This window comes from Hydra viridissima, unplaced genomic scaffold (genome assembly GCF_058129835.1).
Source record: "Hydra viridissima isolate aposymbiotic clone 2 unplaced genomic scaffold, HvirCarnegie_v1 scaffold_6, whole genome shotgun sequence".
Taxonomy (NCBI): domain Eukaryota; kingdom Metazoa; phylum Cnidaria; class Hydrozoa; order Anthoathecata; family Hydridae; genus Hydra; species Hydra viridissima.
The window spans coordinates 4,521,944-4,535,418 of record NW_028324305.1 but is presented as its reverse complement, the minus strand read 5'-3'; the positions used below and the strand labels follow the sequence as shown (position 1 = coordinate 4,535,418).

At 30.1% G+C, this 13,475-nt stretch overlaps 2 protein-coding genes across 2 annotated transcripts in view; both read right to left on the bottom strand.

Annotated features, from left to right (window-relative positions):
- Positions 1-9,151, bottom strand: part of LOC149886733 (intraflagellar transport protein 54-like) — a 280,492-nt gene extending 271,341 nt beyond the window's left edge. The window contains exon 1 of the mRNA XM_090091596.1: positions 9,112-9,151. The gene's annotated coding sequence lies outside the window, so the exon portion shown is untranslated. The remainder of the gene's footprint in view (positions 1-9,111) is intronic.
- Positions 921-4,028, bottom strand: LOC149886734 (uncharacterized). The gene is made up of 2 exons (XM_090091728.1): positions 3,632-4,028; positions 921-2,053 (listed from the first exon to the last, which is right to left on the bottom strand). Exons 1-2 carry the CDS (start codon positions 3,903-3,905, stop codon positions 1,122-1,124), a joined length of 1,206 nt encoding a protein of 401 aa, XP_089947854.1. The 5' UTR covers positions 3,906-4,028; the 3' UTR covers positions 921-1,121.
- Positions 9,152-13,475: the final 4,324 nt, after the last annotated feature.

Genomic DNA, 13,475 nt, shown 5'->3' with positions numbered 1-13,475 from the left:
ATTCGGTAATGAAAAAACACTGGTATAAATGTGAGCATAGGAGAACAGATTAAGATGGACATCTATAGAATATGGAGGAGATGATACAAGTGAACATGGTAAAGTAAGATGGAATTGTTCTAAGATCGTTCTGAACTATGTTGTTGGAAATATTAAATCTGAACTGTATTAGTGATATATTATCTGCTTTGAATAATACATCTATACCATTTTAATGCATAAATAACATCTTTACATATTCTAAAAAACCATTGGATAAATCTCTAACAGAATAACTATTTTAAAAGAATGCAACAGTCACAGAAAAAAAAAAGAAAGAGTCTTTACAAGAATTATTTGACATTATTTTAAGCAAGATATCACTAATAAACTTTAGTACTGAATCATGGTTTTTTGACAGTCACTGGTAGGCGGTTTTTTTTTTATTTGACTTTAAAAAGATGTTGCTTATGGTACGTCGATAAATTACTGTGTTTAAACATATTAAGGTGAACTGAGAAACAATTCTAATATTGTGCTAACTCAAGACCGATGATAAATTTGCTGCCCAAGCAACTCCTTCAAAATAATTCAAATAAGACAACGTCGCCAAAAAACCATTTTCTGGACGTCAAACCATTTAGATTGGGCTAACGTGAAATCGGTGATCTGATTGCAGACCAGCCGACGCCTTTAGCCGAGGTAGGGTTGATCATAACAAAGACCCTTAAAAGAAGTCGGCAGGACGTCAATATGCTATCTGGGTACATAAACTGATTGGAGATATTATTGTGTAACATCCTTGACCAAAACTCCATTTAGTTATTACATGACATTGATTGAGCTAGTTTTCGACGTGTGCATAATATACTTAAATCATTATATTTTATTGGAATTCCTGAATTTTCTAATGATAACTTCGAGATTTCAAAACCCACTTGTAATTTAATGTTCAACTATATATCAAAAATGAAAAATCATATTTACATTTACAAAAGTAAAAAAAAAACGTAACAAACAAGTAAAACACAGGTTTGCGATTAACATTCGCTCATAATATTGCATCATTTTTGATTTACCAAGTCACGATTTTATACAAACTTTGCCGCACCTTTAAACCAAGTTCCGCAACACTTTTAACATCATACTTCATCATAAGGATGTGGTGGTGGAGGTACATATGGTGGAGGAGGTATGTACTCCATTGTCTCAGAGTCACTCATAAAAGTTGGGTTCGTACGCAAACTATCACGTTGATCATTTGAAAACGCAACTGTAAACGGCTGAATTCCAGCCTGTCCTGTCTGGAAAGACTGATTGGGATCATTAACACCTGTAGCCAAAGTGAAATTTTGTGGTAGATTTTCAATAATGGATATTTCTTTGTTTATTATATGCTTGAATGTTTGCGTAAAAAAACCCAGTAACCATCTGTATGGCCAGGACAGAGCGAAGAGATTAGCAAGTTGAAAACAAACGTTGTTCATCCAAAACGGACGTTTGCTATTAATACTGATTACACTCTCTTTAAAGTCAGTTATACTGAGTATGGTGTAGGAGTCAAAATGAGTGTCTCTGTGTCGATTTTCTTCAATAAAGTTAGATTTAACATTTGAAAATTCGTTTTTTGTTTGATCATCCGCAAAGGTTAGTTTTTTAGAAAGCTTAATACGCGTAATTTTAGTCCTAGTTCTTGGTACTTGACTGCGATCAGAGGCATCTCGCCAAGTCCTATAATTAAACTGTTTTGATTTGGAATATGAAGTGACTTTTTCTTGGTAGGTTTCCTCATCAGCTAGAGTTCGAGTTTCAAAATGAAAGCAATTAATTGAAAAAAAAATTTGAGGTTCCTTTTCATAGATCAAATTTAAATAGTGATCGATTGCATCAGCATCGTTTGTGCAATCAAGGTATTTCTTCTCCTTACAAAACTGGGCCTCTATTAATACGTACAAGTAAAATATAGGTATTAAAGCTGCAAAGTATTTGTCCATAGTGGAAAAGAACTTCGGTTGATAAATCTTTAGACTGAAATCAGTTGCAACTACTTCAAAGCAAATAAGTATGACCATGCCTAAAAAAAATTTTTTTGCAATTATACAAAAAAAGAAATGTTTAGGTAGAGGTGTATTTTTCAAATAATTGAACAGTAAGTAATAAGCAGTAAGTGATTGAAGGGAAACTTTACTCCTTAGCTGTAAAAGTGTTAGGAGTTCGATTTCCATTTAATGGCTTACAATATCACTGTCGCATCCTCCAGAAACTTATTTTGATTAGACTAATTTAAGACGACCCGAATATACAGCCTCTTGTTGATAAGTTTAAATATAAGCGATAAATCAATCGATTGGCAATTTAATATCCCAGCTGCCCCGTGGTGGGGTGGGCTGTTTAAAAGAATGATTAGAATGGAAAAACGATGCCTAAAGAAAGTCGTGGCTAAAGCTCGTTTAAACTTTGAACAATTGTTTGCATAGTTACAAGAAAGAGAAACTGTTATTAACAATCGACCTTTAACCTTTACATGTAATGAACCCTGCATAGAAGCCATAACACCAAACTATCTTGTCTTTGGCCAAAAGTTCAATTAAATGGTGTAAATAGTGATAGTAATGTTGAACAAAATGTAAATAAACGATGTAATCATTGACAGTGCTTGAACTTTTTATAAAACGATGGAAGAGAGAACGTCTAACAGAACAGAGAGATCCATTAAACTAAACGAAGTATTGCTAGCGTACAAATAACTGTCGGCGACGTTGTTTTTAATAGAAGAAGATAAGAAATCACGTTCGCTCTGGAGCACTGCAAAAGTTGAAAAATCTTGGCATCAAGTGATGTTTGTTCACGTGCGACAACAGTTAAGTACCCACAAGGAAATGGATCATTTACAAATGTAAATAGACTCATAAATAAACTTGCTCCTGTTGGATACGCGAATCAAAAAGAAGGCTTTAATTAATTATTTACACTTACATTTTTAAATGAAAATGACATTTCTCTTGTAATTAAAAATTAAAGGCCTGGGAGTGTTGTATCCTCCAGGAACTAATTTGCGTAGACTACTTTAGGACGGCTCAAATTTACGGCTTCTTGTTGTTAGGTATAAATATGTTGAGGAAGCTTATAATTCTAGAGCAATAACCTTTAACTTTGATAAATATTGCAATGGTTTGATATTTATAAAACCTTTAGCTAAGAAGATCATTTTCAAGATTCTAAAATCACTTTGTCAACTTTTCATCTTTAGAATGAATAGAATCTGCAAAATAAGACAAAAGATTTCACTAAATGATGATCAACAAACGCGTACAAAAGAGAAACATATTAATCTAAAGGACTTTAGTTATAACCAGCAGCTGGCGATACAAAAGGGTTCTTCACTAAATAGAAACGACGAGCAATTGGTTTTTTAAGATTTTAGACTTCTTATTAAAACTCAAAAGCAATACAGAGAAATATATTTATTTAAAAGCAATGTACAGCTGACTATCAGTCGGCTATGCTGATATTTAACAGTTAATTTTAATATGAGATCCTATTTAATAATGTTAGTGTATTATTAACGACCGAAAAATATCCAAAATGGTTTTTGTATTTCATCATAAAAGCCTTGGTTTTAAATACGCTCTATATAAATAATTAAACTTACTAAAATACCACCATAAGGAATATATTCTCAATCGACTGAAGCGGTGTTTTCGCAAGATTATTATCATATGGACAACTAAAGGACCGATAGCTATAACGAAAACTGAAATGATGATTATTGCAAAGGTTATAGAAAAAGTATCATATTCATTAAAAAGATTGTGTGGACTCGCTTTAATAGTTGTCGTTGTGGTTGTAATTTCAAATATGTCATAACATAAAAAACATTCAGCTAATAATGATAACGCAATTAAACTTAACTCGGTGTGAATCATTTAACTACTTTTTTGTCGATCTATCTTCAAGAACCATAAATCGCTTTCTTACACAAACTTTTCCCTTCTTACAACACGTACTTTGATCTTACAACATGTATTTTGATGCGTGGAATCTCAAGTATTGAGGTGCGATAGCGATTGTTTCAAAGGGAAATCTTTACAAAAGAATTAAGTAGCAATGTAAAGAGATTCAATGCGGATTAGCATTAATTGAAATGAAAAAGGCTTCATTTTGAAAGATATTTAAATTAAGTTACAAAATCATTAAAATATTCCACACGTAATCGAATTCCAACTAGTTCAGGAACAAAACCGAACTCTAACCATTTATAAGCGCTGATTCCGTTAAAAAAAGTTAAAGTTTTTAACTGAATATTAAAACTAAAACAATCCTTTGTAAAAGTTTTCCCAACTTTAAAGCAATTGTTAACATACGATGCCTATAGTTATGAATACAGATGTTGCAGGGACATATGTAACAAATATTATAATTGGAGATTTAAATCTGAAGGAGAGGATGCAAAACCTAATTTTTTATTGAACACTGCAGCCGCGACAAAGCTTACCCTATTATTATTGTGCGATTTTTCAATGAATTTATCAAGGTCCGTTTTTACTTAAATTTAATGTTAAAAAAGTGTTCTAAAATGTGATAATGAAATTTAACTGCGTGTTGGTAAAGCATCTGCGTTTCGAAACTTTCCTTATTACTATAAGATAAGAAATATTGGAATGTGCGTATCGTAAGTTTTTTTATATTACGAAAACATCGTTCTTAAAAAATGTGCACGATAAAATTATGATATTTATCATTTCATTACGATATTTATCGTTCAGTTACGATAAATATCGTAACTCATCGTAAAAACGATACCTATCGATTTATTACGATGTTTTTTTCCTTTTTTCCGACTAAAAATATAATTTTTTTAAAAACGTAAATAACTGCAATAAAATTGCTGACAAATGCACTATTGAAAATATATATATATATATATATATATATATATATATATATATATATATATATATATATATATATATATATATATATATATATATATATATATATATATATATATTCAAAACACTCAATTTCAATATTCATATCCAAAAATCATTTTTTTGCTGTTGAAACTTTATGCTTTTAATTTTAACATTTTTGTTTGCTCTTAAAAAGGAATCATAATAATATTTGGGTTAAGTAAATATTTATTTATCGTTCAGTTACGATAAACATCGAACTCATATCGTAAAAACAATGACAATAATTATCGATTCATTACGATATTTGTTCCTTTTTCCTATGCATTGTTATCGAAATATCGAAACTAACCGATACTTTTTACAATAACGGGTTTCAATATGAATCGGTATCACCCGATATGTTTCGATATGATTTCGATAAAATTTGTTTAGCTTTCGATATGCACAATATCATTATCGATTTTAGCGATAAATATCGCATTAATTATTGTTAAAAAATGTATAACGATAATTTTTGAGTTTCGATATGATTCGATAATTTTCGATTAAATCGTTTGGTCTTCGAAACTTTTCGATAATTTGCAATATTTTGTATTAAACGTAACTTAATGTTACGCTAAAAACATTCTTTTTGCTTATTTTGCAATATATTTTCTTAATCTATTGATAAAAACATTGATAAAAATAAAAAATCACCTATTTTTTAAAGATATTTTTTAGATTAAGTTGTTAAAACCGGCTCAGGCGGTTAGGAGGACAATTTAACTTTTTATCTTTTTAAATAAAAACAAAAGCACTCCAAAAATTTTTAATTTTCCTAAAAAGAAAGGTTTTTTTTTTTTTAAAATGGTTATAACAATTATTGTTAATTCAATTTAAATTCAGGTAAATCCATTTTTATAATAATAATAAATACTAGTTTTGTAATTAAAATTTTGTCTAGCTGAAATGCTACCGCCAATTGCAAAAATGGAAACTTTCGGCTTCAACTACCTTTAACTTTTTCTGTTTCGGCCAAAATTTCGATTTTAAATACAACACAGTGGGCTAGAATTATAAACAAAACTAAAAACTCGTTATATGAAAAAAGATTTAAGAGCCATTGCATTATTTACTAATTTGAGGATAGCGGTTTCAATGGTGACGTTAGTTTAAATTCTTACTTGCTATGCATACCTAAATTGCTTAGCAACATTTTATTTACCAAAACCAATATTAACTACACAATAGAAATAACTTTTAAATTATTTATTGTATTACCCCCATTATCACCAGATTAAGTATTTTTCATACTACGAATGTAGTGGTACTGTTGGAATTTTTATTTGGTTGATGGGCCACCTGAAATGCCTTGCAACCATTTATTTTTCATAGTTACTAGCATAAAAGATTTTCTTAAAACAACGAAGTTATAAGCTGGACTAATATCACACTAACAAAACCGAGTTTTAACAACACTCGCTTTTAAAACGGTGTTCAGCTTAAATTTTTTTAAAGAATTATCCTTGCCATTCCAGAATAAATCAGGTTTATTTTTACAAACCGAATAAAACTTAAATTTGGTAACTCAAGCAAATAAATTTATATATATATATATATATATATATATATATATATAGGCGCGGATATAAGGGATGGCCATTCTGACAATGGCCATATACTTTGAATTTAACGGCAGCCAAGTTAGTTTTAGGTTTTTTCGCTCAAGGAATATCCCTAAAAATTCAGATTTGTCTGCCGTAATTTACGAATTTTGGCTATAGAGATACCTGTTATGGCCACAACGGTTCTTATTAAATGTTACCAACGTTTTATTTAATCAATAAATGTTTTTAAATAAAGCAACCTCGCGATGTTGTTTTATTTACCTACCGTTTTTAAACTCATTTATTTGAAATAAGCTTTTAAAAAGTAGTGTGAACGGATAAATGCGTCACTAGTTGAAATAACCACGATTAAAACATGTATTTATGTATTTGAAATAAGCATGGGAATTTCGGCCTTCGAAATCGACGAAATTAAACGAAACGAAATTCGTGTTTCAATTTCGGATCGAAATTGAGAACGAAATTTCGATTTTTTGGATTGTTTAATTTCGCGAAATAATTTCGTATAATTTCGGGTCATTGAAAGTAACGAAATTGACACGAAATTAAACATAAGTTTTAATTTCGTGATTTCGAAATTCGTGAATTTGTAATGTTTAAAAATTTCGGTTTTTCGAAATTCGCGAAATTGTACTTTACCCACATTTTCGGATTGACGGTATTCGAAATCGAAATCACCGAAATTAGAAAGAACTCAGCATATTGAAGTAAAATTCGACAATTTTGATCTAATTTCGTTGATTTCGATATAATTTTGGAAGGTCGAAATTATTTCGTTAGTTCAGTTAATTTTGTTAATTTCGCGAAATCCCCTTAAAACCCAAAATTTTCCCCTACAAGATACAAAATTATTAAAAGAAGTAATAGTTTCGTTTATTTTGTTTTAATTTCGTTCTAATTTCGTATATTTCGATTTAATTTTGTTATTTTCCCCATTTTCACCTTAATTTATTATAAAATGAAATAAAATGAAATGAAATGAAATTAAATAAATTGTAATTTATTATTTCTTTTGCAGTAGAAACATTTAAATCAAATCAAATTTAAATCAAATCATCATCATCAATAAAATCATCATCATCTAAAGCATCAAGGATGCTCCTTTTCCCTTCATCTTTACTTGTGTCAAATGTTTTAGATCTGTTCATTTTTTTTTTATCCATTGTCTTTCTTTTTGATGAAGTGGATTTCTGCAAAATAGATTGAGATTGAGAACATTCAGGTTGATATTGAGACTCAGCAGATTGAGTTGGAGTGTCTGGGTCATCCACTAATTCTGCTGATGCACTGTAGTCTGGATTGTGTCTCTTTTTTTTCTTCATGACTTCAGACAAAGCCCTTTTTTTAGGAGGGCTCATAGTAACACTTGCATTTGGTGAATTTGGTGGTGCTTGTCTTTTGTTATTTTGATTTCTCTGTTCTTCTTGAGAGGCAGGTATTTCCTCCACACATTTAAGATCCCATTCATTAATGTTTGCATCAACCCTGTGATAATTTTCATTAATAAATAACAGTTTGGTGGTAGTTTCTGGGTCTATGTTGTGTCTTGTGTCTGTAACAATTTTGCCACCAGTTGAAAACATTCTTTCTGAGGTGGCTGAGGTGGCTGGAATGCATAGCCAATGCCTTGCCAATTTTGCAAGCTTTGGTAGAAGGTCTGCTTTATTTTTCCACCACATCAAAGGATCAACCTTATGATCACAATCTCTAGGTCACAATCTTCTAAGTTCTGCATTGAGTTCTTCTTCGGGAATCGATGTAAACGTTTTAGAAACTAGTTCATCTATTATTTCATCTGCGGTAGGCTTTGTTTTCGTGGTAGTTTCTTCGGTGTTCTTTGGTGAACTCGTTGCTCTATATTTTGATTCTAATGTAGAGTCGTTTAGAGTTTCTGTTTTTGTAGGTTCATTGATTTTCATATTTTTCTCAGGATGGTCGGGTTCATCTATCTCTGTATCTATGCTTTCATTCATCTGGGGTTCATTTTTCTTCATCGCGATGCATCTGATGTTTGGGGGATGTGAGTTCTTGCACACTCCGCAGAGGAAAGATTTCCCAGCAAAGTGCAACGCGATACGTACACCCCCAATTTCAATGAAATGTGGTAATTCTTCTAATGTAACACTAAGTCTAACTCGAAATAATCTCCTACCGTCTCTTAGGCTCTTATCGAATTCATATGTAGTGTGTGTTTAGTTGTAGAATTCTTCTACGAAAGGGTCGAGTGCTTCGAGTATCTCCTTATCGTAAATCAAGGGGTCACACTTTATTGTTATTAAAAATCCTATATCGGTTCTTTTTCTCTTTGCTATGCTCTTGTTGCATTTACTTATTTTGATATCGGATTTTATAAAAGCATCAGCGTCATTAGTGTTGTGAAATTCGATGATCCATTGACCTCGGTTTTTGTAAGTGAGGCTCGAAACCTTCCCTCTACCAACGATTCGATGTATTTCGTCATTTATTTCTTTCGCTCGACTTTCGAGATATTTACGATTTAGCGATTCTGATGGATCCATATAAATATTAATATCCACGACTCTTTCCATTCGCGAGGCATAATGTTTTTAGTTGATTCAGCGTATGTAGCCATTAATGAAATATTATCTTAATACACAGTGACTAAATTGTAGTATGTGTTTTTTCCGTAGTGTAGAAAGTAGTGTAGAAATAAATCCAAAAAGTAGCACTGTAGCAGTAGTAGCACAGAGAAACTAGTAGTAGTAGTTTTGGTTAACAAAATGATAATGAGTTTTAAGTTAAAATTGTCAATATTTGTATTCAAATCGAATTTAATACAAAACCAGCGAAATTAAATCAAAATTATCGAAATTAATAAGAAACCAGCAAGATTAAAACGAACCTATCGAAATTAAAAAAAAGAGGCGAAATTAATACTCATGAGGCGAAATTAATACTCCCACTGGTTGAAATTTAATGAAAAATTTAATCTACCAAAAGTAATAAAATTAATTTCGACGTTTTATTAATTATTGCACGAAATCAACAAAATTATTTCGAAAGTATCAAAATAAAATCAAAATTGACGAGATAAGACGAAATAGGCGAATTAGTTCCAAATTTGACGAAATTTAGGCGAAAATTCGGTATGTTTCAAATTTCGATTTTTGTTTTTTTCTAAATTCACGAAATTGCGAAATTCGATTTACCTGCCAGTCTCGTTCTTTCGAAATTCGCGAAATTTATTTTTCTGATAAATTCGAAATTTCGTCTTTCGAAATTCAATATAAATTTCGATACGAAATTTATTTCGACCTAAAACTTGTGGAAAAATTTCGACTCGAAATTAGTTTCGATCCAATTTTGAATACATTTCGGACCGAAATTTAGATCGAAACATCCGAAATTACGAAATCATCGAATTTCGAACTTCGAAATTCCCATGCTTAATTTGAAAGACAAAATAAGGAGCCAATTTATTTAATCTTTCAAATGAATAAAATAGTTTTTAATCATACTGCCGCATTAATTTATTTAGACGTTGTTATACAGTTCGTGAGCTCAGTTTTATGTTTCTTGAAAATACCTAATGCATATAAAATTTAGAACTTAAAGCTGAAACCTTTTTATGTATATAATGATATGAAAGTTGCGGTTTAAAAACTTTTTTTTACATTTTTCACAAAAACCAATTTTCTTAAATATTCAAGAGGGTGTTGATTATGATGTAACAGGAAATAAAGGTGGTTTTAAAAGTTGTATCTCTTCTGGATCGAATGGTTTCGTTTTGCTTGAACTTTTTTTTCAATAACTACTGATAAGTGGATCTGAGCAACCAAATATCCTTCTTAAAACATCCAATGTTAGTTTTTTTCGGGAACATTTGCGTAGAAAATGCTCTCAAAATTTTTTATAATTGTTGTCGTGTGATTCTTGAGCTTCTTCAGAAAGAAATATAGTAGGTAATGAATATTGTCGTACAACTTCATGTCCATGTGATAAAACACGATGTAAACATTTTGGGCTTATAATACCATGAAAACAGTTCTAAATATCTATTTGCAATATTTATACAATACACTTGAAAGCATTTGGTTTGTTTTGCAATCCTGCCTTTTATTTTAAGTTTGTAACACAACATAAATCATTTTCAGTAAAGCTAGATGCAATTTGAGCGTTCTCAAAAAACCTTCTTCCAGTATTTCCATCATACGATATACCTGAACTTCTCATCTTAGGAACATCAATAACAAGTCCAAGTTGTTCTTTTATTTGTTCTTCCATTGTTTTAATTTAACAGAAACCTTGTCCTTGTCTTAGTTCTTGTTATTCTCTTTGAAACGAACTTCAGAGCTTTTGCATATTTGTCACCTTTGTCGAAGATGCTTCATGAAAGCAGAAAAGTTATCATTTGAAGTTAAATTCGTGCCATTAACAACTGCATCCAAAGTATTAGGTTCAGCTAACTTCAAGTTTTCTTGTATTGTATATGAATAAATATCAATATATTTCATGTTTTAACTACACTATTATGTATAAATGACATGTACACATTTAAAAAATATCATAAATAAGTATTTTAAGATGTATAATCATTAATGTAAGTCTTTAACACAAATCTAGACTTACTGAGACCCAATTATTACATTATCATTTTGAATAAAATGGATATGTTTTTGCCACATAAAATTGGATACATCATTTAACTTGTAAAAATCATTAAATAACAATCATACTGACATCTGCAGATAATTAATCAAACTTTTATTGATATTGTAAATGTACAAGTTTCAGCCGTCTTTAATACGTGTTAGTTAAGACAACTTTAAGACGTTTTAGTTAAGACGACTTACTGTGTTTCATTTGAGACCAGTTTAAGACAGCTTTAAGATGTCTTAAATAAGGCAACTTTAAACTGCCTTAGATAAGACGACTTACTGTGTTTTATTTGAGACCAGTTTAAGAGATCTTTAAGACCAATTTGAAGACGTCTTCAATTTGTCTTTAAGACGACTTGTTGTTGGGTGGGCATATTGGACAACGTATTTCATGTCTCAAATTACTGGACCACTTTGGACCGCAAAAGTATTCAATTTTATAAGTGAAATTTTAACTAAGAAAAGTACTTTAAATACGAATTCATTTGAAATCAGTTTAGTTATTATAATTTATGTGTAAAGTAGTGTTTGCTATAGCTCATTTAAAAGATAATACTTGAACTATGAAATGAAAAGAGAGGTTTTAAAATTATTAATTATTTTATGCATATTAGTAACACAAAAAATGTTAGATTTGAAAAATAACTTTGAAGAAAAAAAATATTTGAAAAAAAATATTTATCAACAGCTTAAAATGCAACTGGCATGATAATTATACAAAAGTATATACATTTTGTAAAAGCTCGATGTTTAAGCTATAAAATATAGAGCATTCCGCCGTCGGAAATTGTGTAAATGCGTAAGTTCCGATGTGAGAAATAGTTTATAAAGGTGACTCCGATGTGATACGATGGTGAGGAATGGTATCACTTTGGAGGTGCGATGTAGTCCGAAGCCGATGCGGAGAATTTCACGCTCTCTCCGATATATTTCGAGTCGTATTTACAGTGTAAACTAGTAATACTATTAGGTTTCCTATGTATTTATCTATAATTACTAGGTTTTCGCAAAGTTACAAAAAAATTTTGCAAGCCACCACAAACCATCGTATAATATCGGAAAATAAAAAGATTAAATCTCTTTTTTTTTTTTTTTTTTACAATTTATTTACATTTCGCAAACCATCTAAATCTAAATTACTTTTTAAAGTAAATTACTTTCACATGACTTACTTTTAAATTGATTTACATAGACAAAGAAAAAGTAAATAACATTTTTATGTTAATTACTTTTACTGGTAATAATAAATAGCTTTAACAAGTAAAAGTTAAAAATTTTTAAAATCAACTTTATGTAAGTAATTTTTACATTATTTTACTATGCTACTTTTCAAAAAATGAATTACTTTTAAATGTAAATGTATTGATAATTTAATCAAAGTTATGTAAAGTAATATTTGTTTAAAAAAAAACTTTTTTACTTCAAAATAAGTAAAATAGCTATCCCTGATAGGTTTGTAGCAACTAAATATAAAAACTTTAATCAAATTACAGCTTTTATAGTTTTACTAGTTTTCTCTCCTTAGGAAACTAATTTCCAATTAGTTTCCGATAGAGTTTTTAATTGCGGAGGGAATTTGCGAAAATCTAAATCGGTTTTTACAGTTAATTCACTTTTTTTACAGATTACTATCGCAATTTAATCAAATACCTCGTATTATTAGAAATACATAGTATTTACAGTGAAATCTCGTGATAAATCATCGATTTACATCGTACCTCGAGAAACCTCGTAAGAATGTCAATGTTTTTATTTTTCCAAAATTTCTATATTGGTTTTACCGATTAATTACCGTACTTTATTTTGCCCATCGGTCGTGTACTTTTACGATAGAAAAAAATCCAAATACGCACTTTTGCGTATAAACCAATGCATCGCCATCGAAAATCTTGTAACTCTCGTACAATATTCCCGCCAAGTCCGATGGTGGGATGCTCTAATAAAATAGTCTATAATAATGTCAGTTTCGAGAATGCTTTTTTTCTAACATTTGTCCACTGTGCACTTCCATAATAAGCTGAATGTTTTATTAGGTTTTTAAGTTTAGAAAACTTGCTTTTTATTTAGTATGGGATGACGATGATTGCCTAATTATATTTGTGTTTTAATCGTTTGTGGGTAAATCAACTTTAATTACGAGAATTGTGGTAACTTTAACTGAATTTACGTGACATAGTTAATTCAATTTGCTGTTCTCAAATCAATCTTTAATTGAATTAAATTATAAAATCTTTTCACATGCTCTACTTAATTAAATCATATTACATACTGATCGTTTAATTGGATTATATCCAATTGGTTAGTACAAAAACAAAGCCACTTTATTATTTCAAATATTTAATCAAGCAAATTTG

Excerpts from the sequence above, each read along its gene's own strand:
- LOC149886734 (XM_090091728.1), bottom strand. The coding sequence starts at position 3,905 with ATGATTCACACCGAGTTAAGTTTAATTGCGTTATCATTATTAGCTGAA. Across the intron at positions 2,054-3,631 it reads TTCCTTATGGTGGTATTTTA|GCATGGTCATACTTATTTGC; the intron begins GTAAGTTTAATT and ends AATTTTTTTTAG.